The 17,117-nt window shown below is 40.9% G+C and overlaps 1 protein-coding gene across 2 annotated transcripts; it reads right to left on the bottom strand.

Annotated features, from left to right (window-relative positions):
- Positions 1-3,547: 3,547 nt before the first annotated feature.
- Positions 3,548-16,669, bottom strand: tfap4 (transcription factor AP-4 (activating enhancer binding protein 4)). Of its 2 annotated transcripts, XR_012596782.1 has the most exons (8): positions 16,167-16,669; positions 11,943-12,108; positions 11,746-11,844; positions 11,475-11,645; positions 11,210-11,359; positions 8,154-8,321; positions 5,466-7,433; positions 3,548-5,309 (listed from the first exon to the last, which is right to left on the bottom strand). XR_012596782.1 is itself a non-coding variant. In XM_074656689.1 (7 exons), the coding sequence occupies exons 1-7, from the start codon at positions 16,253-16,255 to the stop codon at positions 7,275-7,277; spliced, it is 1,002 nt and encodes a 333-aa protein (XP_074512790.1). In that variant the 5' UTR covers positions 16,256-16,669; the 3' UTR covers positions 3,548-7,274. The 2 variants fall into 2 exon arrangements, 1 of the variants encoding a protein (XP_074512790.1); XM_074656689.1 differs by having other exon boundaries at positions 3,548-7,433.
- Positions 16,670-17,117: the final 448 nt, after the last annotated feature.

The following is a 17,117-nucleotide window of genomic DNA, read 5'->3' as shown; positions in this document are numbered from 1 at the left end:
TTAAAGGGCACGCGGAGAGAGGAGGCGTGGCACAGAGAGGGCCAGTTGGTGGAGGGGCTGGCTGAGATCGTTGGAGGTGTTGCAGGGACTCTACGCGTACGAGCAGCTGACTCTCCTTTTTAGAGAGGTCGCAGCTCGGGCCTCGGCATAAATGTACCGAGACTTGGCTCTATATGTGGCTGTGGGCTGAATCACAACTTCCCACTGATGATAACTTTACAAAATTTGAGTTTCAGAGACTGGAAATAGAGAAATAACATGATGTTTTACTGTGACATAAAAAGCAAACTGGTTTGAAATCAGCAGCATTAAAGCTGAAGTACGAACAAATATGATTAAAAAAAGTTATTTTTATAAAACAGTCTCTATATCGTGACAGTAGTGCATGAGACAGGTAATCTGAAAAAAATCATGTACCTCTGTGTCTCTGTGGCAACTGCCAGATTTCACAGAACGGAGGAAAACAACCAATCATAGTCGATCTGGAGTCTGCTGACCAGCTTCCGTCTTTGAGAGCCGGCTGTCAATCACTCGCAAACTCCAATCAAACAGTCAAACTAGGCAGTGCTGATCAAATATGAATCAATATTCTTGTCACGTTAATGCCTATTTCCCGCCTCAAATGTTTTCAGAAACATCTTATAGTGTACTGTTTAGCTGTAAAATGAAAAAGTTTGTGACCCGGCAGCCATGTTGAGATCTCTTGAGGAAATACCAAGCAACGCTCACATGACCGCAGCACAGCCAATAGGAACGCTCTCTCTCTCTGAAATTACCTGTGATTGGTCAAAGTCTCCCGTCACCGACTAGATTTTCTTAAAGCCTGAAAACAGAGCCATGAGGAGGTGCAGAAGTCTAGCCTAGCAAAGGGGAACTCAGTTGGTTGCAATTTGCAACCACACCCTTAGATGTCACCAAATCCTGCACACTGCACCTTTAAGTTGTAGTGCGTTGAGCTTTCAGGTCCAGTTATTTCAGTAAAACAGACTGAAAAGGAACTTCCTATAAATTAATGATGAATAAATAAATCACATCTTTCACAATGAGCTACCGTGGTTGCTCTGCCCAACAAAAGCACGGTGATCAAATGACTGTAACAACTTTACCGCCTTCTCTCCCCAAACTATTTGCAGTAAATGTGCATCAAGTAAATGAGCTGTCAACCCCTTATTGTGGAAAGGAAGACACAATGCTCACTTGGCTGCCACGTTGGGAACTAATCATCATAAGACTGTGTGAGAGAGAGAGAGAGGGCGGGAAGAGAGGGTATGTCTGGAACATACAGACCCCCGAGTCAACCTAGAATCCCTAACACAGCTAAACGCTAGGCGGATTACTGCTTTATCACACTCAAGCAGACACACTGTGCTGAACATAATCTCACAATTCCTTGGGAATCAACATCTCAGCTGTAAATTAATCCCCAAATATGGCAGGAGTTTCTTCCTCGAGCATGTGTGTCCCAAATGACTCGGGAAGCGTGTCCAAACAATACAGCTGTGTTCATTTCGGTGTGTAAAACTGCCTTAATCCTCAGGGACTTCACCGGCGGTGGGATGTGGCACGACGATTTGTTTATGAGAAAATCTGTGCTTTTTTGATGAGCTTTTATGAATTCTGGTGAACATTAATTCTTCTGTTAATTACAGGTGACTGACAGGCTCTGGCATCAGCCTTTAAAATGTTGCCGCTTTGATGTCGCCATCACTGGCAATGGAAAATAACAGCATAACGGTAGCTAAGCTGTTTAATGTCTACGAGGTTTTCTAGTGTTTATTGTTTCTTTTATCCGTTATTTCATAAATGCACACACCGATGGCTCTTTGACCTTTAAGGGGCAGTAATTTATGAGTGTATATATTGCTGATGTCTGCCAAGTATGTACAGTCAGCGTGTTCGCACGAAAAGGCATATAAATGCCACGATAATGCGCAAGGCGTTATGTACACCTTTCTTGATTTCCATGAATCATTTGTACGCCTGTATTAACTGCAATGTTAACAAATGCACATATAAATGCGACAGTAAGAGTTTGGGACGCAGTAAAAAGCGAGAAAGACCAATTATGGTGAGCAGGTGGGGAGGTGAATGGGCCCAACAAACACTGGACTTTTAACCAGGAGACCCGTGTTCAGACGTTGTTGACTAGTGTTTTGTTTTGTAAGGTATGTTAGTGACGTTTATCACATTTTTTATTGAGGTTTTGTTTTCCGTAGTTGTTTCTGTACGTGTTTTACTTAGTTTTCGTACTTGTTTTAAGCCCAACCATGACGTTTTTCCCTTACCCTAAGTGGTTTTCTTACCACAGCAGATGTTTGCGTGGCGTACAAACGACATGAGAAAAGTGGCTGCCGATTTATACGCCTTCCCATGAGACCGGGTTGGTACAGTACAGTGCACCACCTTTACCCATTAACACAAACTACGATGGAGCTTTGGATGTTTGTCTAAATGCCCTAATAAAGGTACAGTGTGTAGGATTTGGCGGCATCTAGTGGTGCGGTTGCAGATTGCAACCAACTGAGTACCCCTCCGCTCACGCCTCCCTTTCCAAGACTGTGGTAACGTGCGCCGCCGAGTGCTAAACCGCGTTGGCACTCGCTCAGAGGCCATCCTTACCATAATAACACTATTTTAGAAGCAGCGGACGTCAGACAGCGGTTTCAAGGTTTTGCACTCTGCGGCTCACGTTACCGCAATTTCACAAGCGTGTCGGAGAACTACGGTGGAACTTCAGGTAACGAAAAAACGCGAAAGGCTCTCTCTTGATTCAGAGTTCGGTTTGTCTGTTCTGGGCTACTGTAGAAACATGGCGGAGCAACATGGCAGACTCTATGTAGATATGAAGGGCTCATTCTAAGCTAAAGAAAAAACAACGACTTAGTTTAAGGTGATTATACACTAATGAAAACATAGTTATGAATATTATATTCCATTTCTGCTAATAATTCCCCCAAAATGTTACACACTGCTCCTTTAAGATTTACTCTTACTTGACATGATTCCACCTTAATAACTCATAGTTGCGGTCCATAATCCTATAACTGAATTTCATATAGGAGTACCAACTGTTGTGGTGTTGGGGTACTCTCTGTCCACGCTTATTAACAGCCATCTCACATTGCTACAAGATACTAAAAATGAGGAATGAGTGAGCCTCTGAGGACACAAAAACCGGAGGTATTTCTGAATGAACGTGTGAGGGTGTGAACAAGAGGCCTGGGATGAATGAGTGCATGTCTGGGGATGATGGCAAGAGATGCCACCCCACTGTCCCTGGTGTGCATTTTAACTGTCACAGAGACGGTGGTCGATCTTAATTTAGCAATGAGCTGTTGAGCAAGAGAGGGAAGGGAGGGGGCTTCAAAATGCCAGCCACCAATCAGGAATAGACACTTGTGCATCGACTGTGCTGCTTGCATGACGGCCAACTATAAATTCAGCCGGTTGTGTCATTATTTTTGTTACTGCCGTCAATATTTAGAGTGAAATACCCTTTTTAAAAAAACTAAAACAGAGACAAAGACACACACAGTGGGCCCAATGCGTAAAAAACAAAGTACAAACTTTATTATTCTGTCTTTACAAAGGCACAAGCCTCTTTATCCCCAAAACATTTCTCTTAAAAACAAAACAAAGACATAAAATAGCTTCTTGACGACCATATGCACCAAAAAAAAAAGGTTACAGAGAACAGTCAAAAGGAGAGGGAGAGGGAGGAGCTGCGAAATGTGAAGGGATACAAGAGAGATATTGACGATAGATAAACAAAAAAAACAAAAAGAAGATGCGAGGGGCAAGATGTAGGAGGTCTGGACATGGAGGAAAAGGGGGATACACAGCTGTGCGGCTTTTACTCATAACCTAAAAGAGCTTCAGCTGAGGAGTTGCCCCTTTGTACAAAAGAAAGAGGCGGACTCCGGTATAGTACAGTAAGTGCTTTGTAATCTTGACCCCATTTAATGATCCCCAGGCCCGCCCCACTCATCTGACAAGCTGATATGTCCACGTGACGTTTCCTAACACACATGATGGAAATAATCTGGGATTCAGAAGAAAACTATCAAATGCAGAGCGACAAAAAGCAGAGCTTGCAAAAACACATTTTCAATATCCAGGAATCTCCTGCCTCTACTGATAATAAGTACTGGGAATAAATGCCATGATTTAAATTTGACAGATGTGTCATTCATTTCAGTGCAGCTGACATCAATATTTCTTTAAAGGGCAATTCCGTGACATGAATCATGATAGATGAGGTGCGTTCGATCGAACACATTATCTGTCCAGCAGTTCAAAAAGCTCCATCTATGCATCGATGCGGGGGATTTTAATAACGAGTTTGTCCCTAAATAGCAGTGATGTGTCAAAAGCACTAAATGTAACTAATCTCTAAAAAGACCAGGTCTCACTTTTAGTAACATTTTTATGGAATGTCATCATTTCATTGTGGAAGTTTTCTTCCTACACATCTGGCTTTAATAGTGCACACGAAGGGGCCAACGGGTGCAAAGCTACACGTAAATCCAACCACGAAGTCAGTATACGGATACATTTTGAGAAGAAATATCAGGAGCGCTTGAATGTAATAAGTGATATACCAGCAACCTGTTCATGTTTATGGCAAACCTAATAAAACAAACTGGGAATATATATTCTTCTAACACACCCCCGGGGTGTTTACACAGCCGATTAGGACTGTTGACAGGCTGTTAAATAGACGTTATCAGTCGCTACAATCACCTTAGATGTGGGTCAGTAGGGGCCTACTACACCTACTGGTAGGTTTTTATCATCTATTCACATGGTAGATCATGTATTCACATGAAACTCCATATGGGATGGAGGTCGGGGCGATGGATGGGGGTTCACATCCCGTGTGAAACCAACAACGCGTCGTTGTCTTTACAAGTGCTAAGTTTCGCTTTCACTTTTGAAACATATTTTAAGCTTATGTTTGCTTAACTCAACTAAGTGTTTTTGTTGCCTAAACCTAAAGAAGCCTTTTTGTTTGTGTTCAAAAGGTTACGTTTCATTGAGTTTTATGTGTTAAAACGTCTTGCTTTCAAGTTTCACTTTTGAAACAGTTATTTTAAGCCAAAAAAACTGTTTCCTTTATTTAGTGTTTTTAAAGAAGTTGTAGTTTTGTTGCATAAACCTAAAGAAGCCTTTTTGTTTGTGTTTACGTTTCATGCAGTTTAACAACGCGTTAGAGCGTGTTGCTTTTAAGTTTTGCTTTTGAAACGTAGTTATTTTAAGCCAAATGCGATATTTTCTAAACTTAATTAACTGGTTTTTGTTAACTAAACCTAAAGAAGCCTTTTTTTGTTTGTGTTCAAAAGGTTACGTTTCATTGAGTTTTATGTGTTAAAACGTGTTGCTTTTATGTTTCGTTTTCACTTTTGAAAGGAAGTTATTTTAAGCCAAAACACGATGTTTTCTAAACGTAATTAAGTGTTTTAAACCTAAAGAAGCCTTTTTGTTTGTGTTCAAAACGTAATGTTTCATTGAGTTTTACATGTTGAAACGTCTTGCTTTTAAGTTTCACAAGATAGTAGGCGTAGTAGGCCCCTACTGACCCACATCTATGGTGCTTATAGCGGCTGATGACACCTATTTAATGGCCTGATAAGTCAAATCTGCAAGCCTGTTTGAAAAGGCAAGGGGATTCCAGTGGCTGCCGAACGGCCTGGATCGAAGTGCTCAAGTACGCCTCTCATACCCCCGGGGGGGCTGCGTTAAGGCTTCACAGTGCCTCCCTGCACCCACGATGGCGATTAGTAAGGCAAACTGCTGCCTCTCTCAGCTACATGTCTTAATGTCTGTCTGTCAACCAGGCATAAACATTTAAAGAGTGATCTAAGCAGAAACGTGTAAATAGCATGGTGCACTAGACTGAAAGCGCGCAAAAAAAAGGACAAATGTAAGGAAATGCATAGAGCATGTGTGGTCAACCCTCCACGGCACATTCAAACTATTTCACCGGGCAATAGTATTTGAAGTATACTCTGCTTCGATAGAACATTTGGACAAGAAACTACACGGTTAGGGCGAAATAAAGTCCAGCCCTTATGATTGAGCGAACAAGTGATTGTATGTCAGTCATATTTGTGTGTGTGTGTGTGTGTGTGTGTCGTGCGCACATTTATACGCCTTATTTCAAGGCAAAAGCGGTGCTGTCGCAGACTGCCAGAGTCTGGGACACCGCTATGCCCTGCTGATTCAAAAATGGGACACATACACACACACACCGGTGGAAACCACTCAAGAGTGCCCACAGATTAGCTTATTTAGAAAGCCAGGTGCTTTTAAATTCAAGAGGGGAAGGTGTCAAGAGACGTCAAAGCACTGATATTTAGTTTTTTGTCAGGCCATGAGTAAAAAGAAGAACATGCCAAATACATATGTGGGATTACTGGGAACCCAGCCCAGTAAAAATGGCACAAAAAAAAAAGGAATAGAGCTGTGAACCAGTTAAGCGCTTCGCTTCATTTCCTGTGAGCACCAGTCAGCCATGAAAACAGCTTTTTTTTAAATTCCCCGTCATTGTGGTGCTTTTTTTGTGTGTGTGTTTTTTTTCCAGTACAATCACATTAACTTGCTGGCTTGAGGGAGCCTTTAGAGAAACAAGACATGAAAAAGTCGACTTCACAAGAGTAAAACAAAACATCATCCAGAAGCCTAAGAAGGTGGAACGTCCTTGTTGAGCTCACAGTGTCTCTCCAAAAAACGGCTCAGAGAAGGAGGTTTAAAAGGGATGTTCATCTTAAAACGCTCTGGTGTTGGGCGGTGATGACGCCACACCGCTGGGCTCTTAGTCTCCCGTTCCGTGGATCAGTCACAGTCACTTCAGGGCCGAATAAAGAGAACAATCCTGGTGATTAATGATGTTTCGCAGACATTCTAGTATCCAGTATGACGGCGCATTTATAGATCAGTAGTCGTTCTAATAACCTCTCTATAGATTAATGAACAGACGTGTGTGTGTGTGTCTGTGTGTGTGAGATAGCAGGGGGCTAAAGATGAGCAGAGAAAAAGAGTGCATGTACGAGTGTAAACCTATTCGGGCTGCCTATCACGGTACAACATGTAAAAGAAAAACAAAAACGAGTGCTTCAATCTGTCTACCAGCCCTAGTAACGTCCTCTGAAGAAGAGGAAGAGTGCTGTGGGTGTGAGTCCTCCTGTAGCCCCGGTCGGTCTGCTTGGGCCTGTTGTGTGTTAAGTGTGTGTATGTAAGTGTACGGCGTGCGATGGAGGGGAAGGGGGTGGAACTCAGGGCAGTGAGCAGTCGTCGGGCCCGTCGCTGTTTGAGGCTGTGTCTGAGCCCGCCGCGTCGGAGAGGACGCGACCCGAAGTGACGATGACCGCCCTCCGCTTCTCTTCCTCGCCGGTGCTACCCTTCGCCTGGGTGCCCTCGATGTGCTGGATTGCCTGGAGGGAAAGAAGACGCTTCTTAAAACCCATTTTTATAGACTCTTTTATGTGATCTTTTTTGGTAACACAATTTTCATGGTAATTAGGTGATAATTAGCAAGTAACCTATTTGAAATTTCTTTGGAATTGCTGCCAAATTACCCCAATATTTACCTTTTTTTTTTTACCTTTGTAAACATTATTTAATAATTATATGCTAAAATAGCATCTAATGGTTAAAATAGGGCCCTTAGGCTTGAGAAGCTATTGGGAAATAGATTATAATTATTAAACAATGTTTATAATAAGGTAATCTTCGAGAGAGTTTGAGGTCAATATTGGGGTAATTTGGCAGTAATTCCAAAGAAAATAGGTTACTTGCTAATTATCACCTAATTACCATAAAATTTGTGGACCTGTAAAATGAAGTGTTACCCTTTTTTTCTTTTTATTTCTGTTTATTTAATTGATATGTTTTCTATTGTTTTTTATGTATTGTATTGTATTGTCTTATCTGTGTTTTAATTTGACCTTAGTTTTGTCTTGTTTGGCTTTCTGTTGTTATATTGCTTTGTATCCTGCTTTTGCTTTGCATGTCAAAGCACTTTGTAAACTGTTTTTTTAAAGGTGCTACATAAATAAAGTTATTATTATTAGTGATGTCAGTGGCGACAGCGCCCTCTGGTGTTCAGATGTTAAACCCTGGCTCACAGATTCTGCCTCTGACTCCCGACTTACTTGAACGATGGTGTCCAGGTTCTGTCGAGATGTGGACACTGCATTGATGACTGATGTCGGGCCCATGGTTACCACGGTGACGTGATGTGGCTGGGAGGGCTGGACAGGTGCAGGGACGATGACTGTGGCGTGGTGTGTAGGTGCAGGGGGGGTCGCCGGGGCCATCACCTGGTAGAATAGAGAAATTATTACTTAGTATTATAAAGTATTGTTAAATGGAGAGTATACTCAAACCGGCACAAACTACCATAACTATATAAATATTATATATAAATACAAACATGCTAAAGCAGCACACAATCACAGGCACTATAACACACATAATTGGGAACACAGATGGGCATCATATTAAATATTAACCAGGCCAGATGTCAGGAATCTCTCATCAACCCAAATGTTTTCCTGTCATTATGTTTGGGATTTTTCTCGCTGTGTATTTTGAGCTGCCTCCACAAAGATATTTTTTTCTTGAAATGGTGCAAGTGAAGGTTGCTCAGATTTCTCATGAGCGTGCCGCTTACAGGTGGTGCTTTAGGTCAACTAGTCGATTTATTTTCTTATATTTTATCTTATTTTCTCGATGAATCAATTAGTTGTTTGGTCTATAAAATTTCAGAAAAGCCCAAGATGACGTCCTCAAATGTCTTGTTTTGTCCACAACTCAAAGATATTCAGTTTACTGTCACAGAGGAGCAAAGAAACCAGAAAAAAATCACATTTACAAAGCTGGAATCAGAGAATTTTCACTCCTTTTCCTTAAAAAAATTACTCAAACCAATTAATCGATTATCAAAATATTTGGCGATTAATTGAATAGTTGATAACGAATCGATTAATCGATGAATTGTTGCAGCTCTAAAAGGCCAACCTGAGCTTGACCAAAAAGGAGAATACAAGCCCATAGTGGTGCAAAACACAAATTGCCATAAGTAAAAATAAATTACTGGAAATAAATTAGGGCCTTTCAATCGGTAAAAGTATTTAATCGTGATTAATTGAATGATAGTGTATAGTTAATTGCGATTATTCGCAAATTAATCGTACATTTTTGTTCAAAATGTACCTTAAAAAGGGAGATTTGTCAGGTATTTAATACTCGTATCAACATGGGAGTGGACAAATATGTTTTTTTTTGCTAATATATGTTCATATTTATTACTGGAAATCAATTAACACAAAACAATGACAAATATTGTCCAGAAACCCTCACAGGTACTGCATTTAACATAAAAAATATAAGGTAATTTAATCGATTCATAGTGATATTGATTTGAGGTCGTATCGCTCAGATCTGCTTGGGGAGTCACAAAGTATCACATGACTAATGCATTGCTTTATCAATAATCTTTCACTATCAGCGCCCAGCTGCCACGAGGAGTAGATGGGCAGACAGCACACATTGATTTGGTATCATATTGAGTTGAGGTTAGCCGGCAGAAACAGGATACTGTGGCTGTCAGGGCGGCAGACAGGCACAGCAGAAAGACGTGTGAGCTGCGCCATTTAACACACTGTAAATGTGCCTCAGCTGCTGACAGCTCTAACTCTGGACATGGTGACATCTACTGTACACTGAGATTAGCTCAGGTGTTGGTAAGTGTTTTAAAATGCAATGTGATTCACACATGACTGACTCAAAGAAGTCCCACACAGGAGGGGGGGGGAGTGAATTTGGTGCCAGCCGCCAGATGAATTTAGGCTAAAAAAGCCCAAAATAAACACTGGTTTTCAAAATATACTGAGCAGAAAATCGTTCGTCTGCATGCCAAATTGAAGGACTGTCAACCTCTCTAAATGTTGGACACAGAATTTACAAAGTAGGTGATGAAATGGACCAAATTAAATACTTGTTTTTTTGCTCCTTTCAACCAAGGAAACTAGATAAAAAACAACTTCTCTGTCATTTGTCAACACTCGAGCAGACACGAATCTTTACACATTTTTGGTTGTTAGTTCTACCGTTACATAGAGAGATAAGGCTTTTTACATCTGTATCCAACGTATACAATAAGAAAACTTAAGGAAGGGATAGTTTGGGTGTTTTGAAGTGGGGTTGTATGAGGTACTTCTCCATAGTCAGTGTATTACCTACAGTAGATGGCAGTCAGCACGCCCCCAGTTTGGATAAGCAGACAGGAGTTATTGCACGGAAGCAAAGCAATGTACTGCTGAGGACGGGACTGGCAGCAAAACGTATTTTAGCCACCTAAAAGAATCAATATCAGTTTAAGTGTACGCTATATATAGAATATTTTCACCACTTAACCTTGCCGTGAGACAGCCCTTTTGTATCTCTATGCTCTCGCCAAAGCCACCAGACTACATTGAAAAAAACTTAAATTTTACCTGGCAGAACACGGGGGTTACTGGTCTATCGCTGCCTCGACCGGTTAGTTTGTTTGTGCAGTTGTGTAACTTTGGTGAATCCGAACTAACCAAAGTCACAAAGTAACACAAACTAACTGATCGAGGCAGCGGTATGCCAGCAACCCCTGTGTTCTGTGAGGTAAAATTGTATATTTTTTTTCCTATGGAGTGTGGTTGCTTTGGCAAAAGCATAGATAACAGCTTCAGGCTCCCACCGAAAAGGGCTGTCTAACAGCAAGGTAAACTGGTGAAAATATTTTTAATATAGTGTACGCTTAAATTGATGTTGATTTTTTTAAGTGAGCCTTTCTTTTAGGTGTCTAAAATATGTTTTGCTGCCGACCTCGTCCACAGCAGTACTTCGCTTTGTTTCTGTACATTAACTCCTGTCTGCTTCTCCAAACTGGGGGCGTGCCGACCATCATCTACTGTAGGTAATACACTGACTATGGATAAGTACCTCAAACAACCCCACTTTAAAAACACCCAAAATATCCCTTTAAAGTCCTGAAACTGCCTTATGGTCCGTTTGTGTTTAAAGATGAAAATGTGTACGATGGATTTTAGGAACTTAAACTGGAACTTAGGGAAGTTAACCGATTACAAAAAGTGAAATCCTTCAGCACAATTCTCTAATGGATTCCCCGTTTATGTGCGAGTCAGACACAGATATGTAAATGTTGTCCAACCTGTGGGCTGTGGGCTGGAGTGAGGTCCCTCTCCAGCTGCTTGTGCTGCTGCAGACGGACAAGGCTCTGTGTTTGGGTTGGGTGCTCCGGGGCATGCTGGGTAAGCACCTTCAGCTTCTCTGGGTACAACTGGTCATCCAGGGAGCGCATCTGACACACACAGAGCCGGGGATACAAGTGAGTTAGCAACTCAAAACTATCTTAGTCACTACATTTGTCTGGACACGTCTGAAATTGTGTTACATGTTGCGGTTTCTCCTTTTACCTGATCTTCAAGCATCATCCTCACCGAGCGCTCTTTCTCCAGCTGCTGCCTTAACTCAATCATCTCCCTCCGCAGGTCCTCCGTCTTCTCCTCCTCCAGGATGTCTGGTGAGCCAATGCCTTCATCTTTCTCCTCCGCACGCCTCCTCTTAGGGGAGGAACCACTTAACTCCTGTGGAGAGCAAACAGAAATTGGATATCCGTTTGTAGGTTAACACTGATGACAGCCAGAAAATCCCAGTAAAGCCTTTTTTTGCACGGCGACGCTTTACTTGTATGATTCGTTTGAGCTGACTGTTCTGCTGCAATAACCGTGTCTTCTCCTGCTCCAAAGTAAAAATGTACTCCGCCGTCTGTTGCAGGATGGCAGCCTGGGGAAAAGAGAAGAAGAAGAAGAATGTTATAGGTTCAGTCCCCGTACAGCCACGTCTAACTCATCGCCTAATTCAAACCTCTCTAGTGAACCCACCTTACTGAGCTTCTCTCCATCGCTGTGTGGGATGAGTGTTTTAAGGGACTGGAATCCAGAGTTGATGCTCTGCATACGCCGACGCTCGTTGCTGTTGGCGATCTCTCGGCGAATTCGCCTCTCTTGGTCCCGGGCTGTTTCTGGGGTCAGAGGAATGTTGGCCAGACTAGGAGGGAGGAAAAAGGGAGGACAACAGTTACTTGGCAGCCATGTCTCCTATAAATTAAGTTCCCACACAACTAAACTGCATCCTCAATTACGTGTTTGAAAGGCAACATATTTTGTCGTGGATGTCTTTTATGTTTCACAAATACATTTGTAAGTGAGTGACGTAGTACAATGAGCGACGCGCAGAGCAAGCGACTTAGTATACTGAACTAAAAACCGTATTGAATAATAACGGGTATAACAAGTGAGAAAGTCCACTTTGTGGGAGACAGGGTCGTGTTTGGAGTCTTGGACCTTGGGAGGAAATACAACATACATTTTCAGCAACATCACTGGTGAACTTGAACCTAATCCAAAGACAGCAAAGGCTAGAACAATGACTCCCAAAGTCTGGGTCGCAGGAGATTTTATTAGGGTTGGCAAATTTGCAGAATTTCTATTAGCAAAAAATATATGAGTAAATATATAAGGGCCTAATATAATAATAATAATATTCATAACTATGTTTTCATTAGTGTATAATCACCTGAAACTTAAGTTCTCGTTACATTAGAATGAGCCCTTCATGTCTACATAGGAAAGAGACTGTGGTGTTCTTTGCCGACATTTTGGACTTATAATATTTTATTGTCCAACACAGGTTTCGGTGGAACATGACAACAGAATAGAAATAATTTTATTTTACTTTTGTATGGCCCTTTTTAGGCGGATGTTTCACTGCCGTCTGGTAGTCGCTTTCGAGCCAAAATGGTGGAAGTGTCGTTTTATTGCTGGGCGTTGAGGTTGCAATGAAACACAATTGTAGTTGACTTTCACTTCTTGGTGGCAATATACGTTCTTTGGAGCGAGTACTCTTCGCGGAGTCCATCATGTTTCTATAGTAGCCCAGAACGGACAAACCAAACACTGGTTCTAGAGAGAACTAGTTACCTGAAGGCCATCGTAGTTCTCCGACATGCAGAGTGTAAAACCGTGGTACCGCCAGCCACCGTCTGACTTCCGTTGCTCCCAAAGTAGTGTTATTATAGTATGGATGGCCTCTGAGCGAGGTGAATGGTGTTACCAGGGTTTTGCACTCGGCGGCTCACGCTACCGTAGTTTTGGAAGTGGAGGAATGATCAGAGGGGTATTCAGTTGGTTGCAATCTGCAACCACACATCTAGATGTTGCCAAAACCTACACACTGTACCTTTAACCCTAAAGCAACTTCTTACCCTGACACTTTAACAGGTGTTAAACAGGTGTTAAAGTGACACATTAACATCTATGCTTTGCAATCCAAAGTTGTGATTTTGAAAGGTCTTACGGAGTGAGAATGTTTCCTGCCATTAAAGCAGTACGGACGTTTTACAAGACACCTTACAAGCACCACATGTGGTAATAAGTCATCTTCACAGTGGCACCGCAGCTGATAACTCCAGTTGAGATGTAATTAGAGCAGCAGCACTGAGCCTGTTAATATTTCACCCCCTAAAGCCGTGGTGAAAAGACACAATATGCTGTAATTCAGTTGGGGGGGGGGAATCTAAGCGAACTTCCTCTAACATCCTCTGTATCGAGCTGGGTATCTCTGGGACCCTCTCTAGCCAAGCTCTTATCTGTACTGACTCAGCTGCCTCAGTGCAAACACCGGGAACAATTGTGCAGACACAGATGAGAAAAGAAGTGCGTGTGTGTGCGCGGACACACACACACACACACGGACCAACACAGCAGCAGCACATCCAGCAAACACATCCACTGCCAAAACATGACCAACTGGGTCTGGACTTCACCGTATCACACAAACCACTACAGAGGAACAGACCGGGTCCCTAATTAGAGTGGATTAAAGCTTAAAACAGGAGTTTAAATGCCGGGCAACTAAATAGAGCTGAACCGATTGGTCGATCAAATCTGAAAGTATATTGATCAATAAATTTCCTTTTTTTTTTTTTTAGCAAAAATGCCAAACATTTGATGGTTCCAGTGTCTCAAATATTAAAATTAGTTGCTTTACTTGTGTTGAATAATAGTCCATTTTTTTTTTTTGGACTGTTGGTCAAACAAGATATTTAAAAAGATCAACTTAGACTCTAATAAATAATGATGGTCATTTCCCCACTATTTTCTGACATTTTACAGACCAAAAATAAATCCACATATTATTAATAATGTATCATTATAATTATTAGTAATGTATTACTAAATTAGTATTTATTATTAATAGTTAAGTGTTTATTTATTTTGTATTATTATTATTTTAATTAATGTTTTGAATTATGCAATTGTTTTGTTCATAATTCCCAATGGATGTCTTTTTAAAACCGATCAAATTTGATCACAAAAAGAAATAATCAAAATAATCAGTTGTGTGCAATATAATAGTTACACAATTGAAAATAGTATTTTATGTTTCCAATGATAGACATTTTTATAGGCTCTACCAAAAATAAATCCACTGAAAATAAATTATAATTAATTCACTATTCGTATTAATAATTAATTAATTTTATTTCTTTATTTTTCAATTCATGTTTGATCACAAATAGAAAAAAAAATAATCATTAGTTGTGGGGCTGCAACTTAAGTGTATTATAATAGTGACACAACTGAAAATACAGTCATGTGTTTTTAATTGTACGGCAGAGTTATATAGGCTCTACCAAAAAATAAATCCACATATGAATCAATAATGAAAACAATTAATTACCTTTATTAGCAATTATTTTATTTTTTCAATTCATGTTTTGAATTGTGTTTTTTTTTGTTAATAATTCCCAATGCATGTCTTTAAAACCAATCAAATTTGATCACAAAAATAATGAAAATTTATTATAATAGCAAATGAAAATATTTTTAGTTGTATGACTCTACAATGTACCAAAAATGCAGGTCCCTTTTCCATTCATTTTAAGTCTATTTATTATTATTATTATTATTAGCATATTTGTCAGTCTGGGTTGAATTGGGCTACATTTTCCTTGTTGTGTATCAATTCTCTGCAAATTTTAAAAGGACTACATCTCCCACAATGCCCTGTAACTACAAACAACAACCAGCAGCAGCATATCCCTCCGCCTCCCTCTCCAAACAGGGCTGCGGACGGATCTTAGGCCCTTCCGCGACATACACACCCCCTTATTAATAACACCACTTTTTAATTCCCTCTGCCTCCACCGCGAACGCCAAATGTCTTTTTAACCGGACGCACCGGAGGAAATATCTATATATGTAATAAAAAGAAGCCAAATAACCCCCTTTATTCCTTTCCTTCCTTCCTTTCCTTCGTCACCTCCTCCTCTGTGCTCTGAGCAGCAGCCTCTCCGTGTCCTCCGCCATTATAACAATGCGGCAGGCAGCATGGCACAGTGGAGGCTCAGAGGAGAAAAAGACGCAGTGGCGGCGACTCCAAAAGCGCGCACCAGACGAGACGCACCGAAACACCAGGAAAACTCACCGCGCGTCGAATGGGAACGATATAAAACAGCTGTTGGCACATTTTCAGTTGAAAAGCATGAACCAAAACGGCGCCATTAACAGGAAACAAACAGCCAGACCCCCTTCAGCCACAAGCATGGCCGCACTACCCACAATAACTTCGGATTGCTCTGAGCAAAAAAAAAATTATAATAAAAAAAACAGCAACCTTTCACAATGTGTGCAAACCACACTCTTATAATAATATTTCCCTTTTAACGCATAAATCACAGCACCTATAGGTGACACTAGGGGGGTAATATGAGGATAAATAGAGCGAAGGAGTAGCAGCGTGGTGGTGTGTGCACAGGGAACCACGTGGTTTATGTTTGTTAGCCACAAAATGCATAGATTTCAATGCAAAATGTGCCAAATAACACCACAGGGTGCATGCTGTAGTGACGCACAGACCTCCTGCTCCATCAGACGCGTTATTATTTAAATGTATGGTGATAATTTAATGCCCCCCAGTGAGTGAGTGAGTCGTGTACACAATAACAGAGCATGTTGCCTCATCGCAGCGTCTACTACACACACAGATGATTTATTATAATAATAATAATAGACGCAGCGTGTATTGATGAGAGCTACACGTACCTACAAAGACCTCCAATCACTTCTTTCTCCGTTTTCCTGAAATGTTGCAAGGATGGCACCTTCTGAGCTGGTACCATGAAATACTCCATGCTCGCCTCGAGCCAGTTTGCCCCCCTACTCCTCACAAAAAAATAGAAATAAATAAAATAAAATAGTCCTTAGAATATAAAAAAGAAAAAGCAGAAATCCTGTGATCCAACACGTTAAATCCTCCAAGAAGATGTGAATCCCTCGTCTGCGTAATGTAGTAGTTCCAGGCTGCTGAGAGTTGTAATGTTACTCGACTTCCAGCTGATGGGGTTCCCTCGTTGTGTGTGGCTCTCCTCTACCTCTCTCTCTCTCTCTTTCTCTCTCTCTCTCTCTCTCTTTCTCTCCCTCCCCTCTCTGCATGACCGTGTGTGTGTGTGTGTGTGTGCATGTGTGTGTGTATGCAGCTGATCGGATGGCTTTCAAGGCGGGAAACAGCTGGTAGGAGTCACAGACTGCACTCTCTCAAAGAGCCTCCTTCCGCAGAGACTGGGGACTGCATGTAAACAAAGGACTATTTTTGCGCAGAGATACACCGACAAGCAAAACGCACATGTAGATGTAGGGGGGATTATATGATACAACTTTAGTGTCAGTTTGCACTGAAATTCATTTTGCATCCAGCTCAGTTTGAGAAAAAGTACACATACAATAGACATACACTGTTAAGAATTTCCCAGTAAAATAACAGTAAAGAACTGGCAGCAGGGTTGCCTTTATGTTACTGTAAAATCAACATTATAATACTGTCGCTGAAATTAACAGCTTTGTACTGTTAATGAAAAATACAGTTTGAACTGGGTTTTTTTTTAATTAATTTCACAGTATTTTATTTTATTTTGTTTATTGTATTTATTTGTATTTATTTTATTTTATTATTTCATTTTATTTATTTTATTTTATTTTATTTATTTTACAGTTATT

The sequence above is a fragment of the Sebastes fasciatus genome, chromosome 13 (genome assembly GCF_043250625.1).
Source record: "Sebastes fasciatus isolate fSebFas1 chromosome 13, fSebFas1.pri, whole genome shotgun sequence".
NCBI classification, from domain to species: Eukaryota; Metazoa; Chordata; class Actinopteri; order Perciformes; family Sebastidae; genus Sebastes; species Sebastes fasciatus.
The sequence above is the reverse complement of the archived record's forward strand: the minus strand, read 5'-3'. Positions and strand labels throughout refer to the sequence as shown.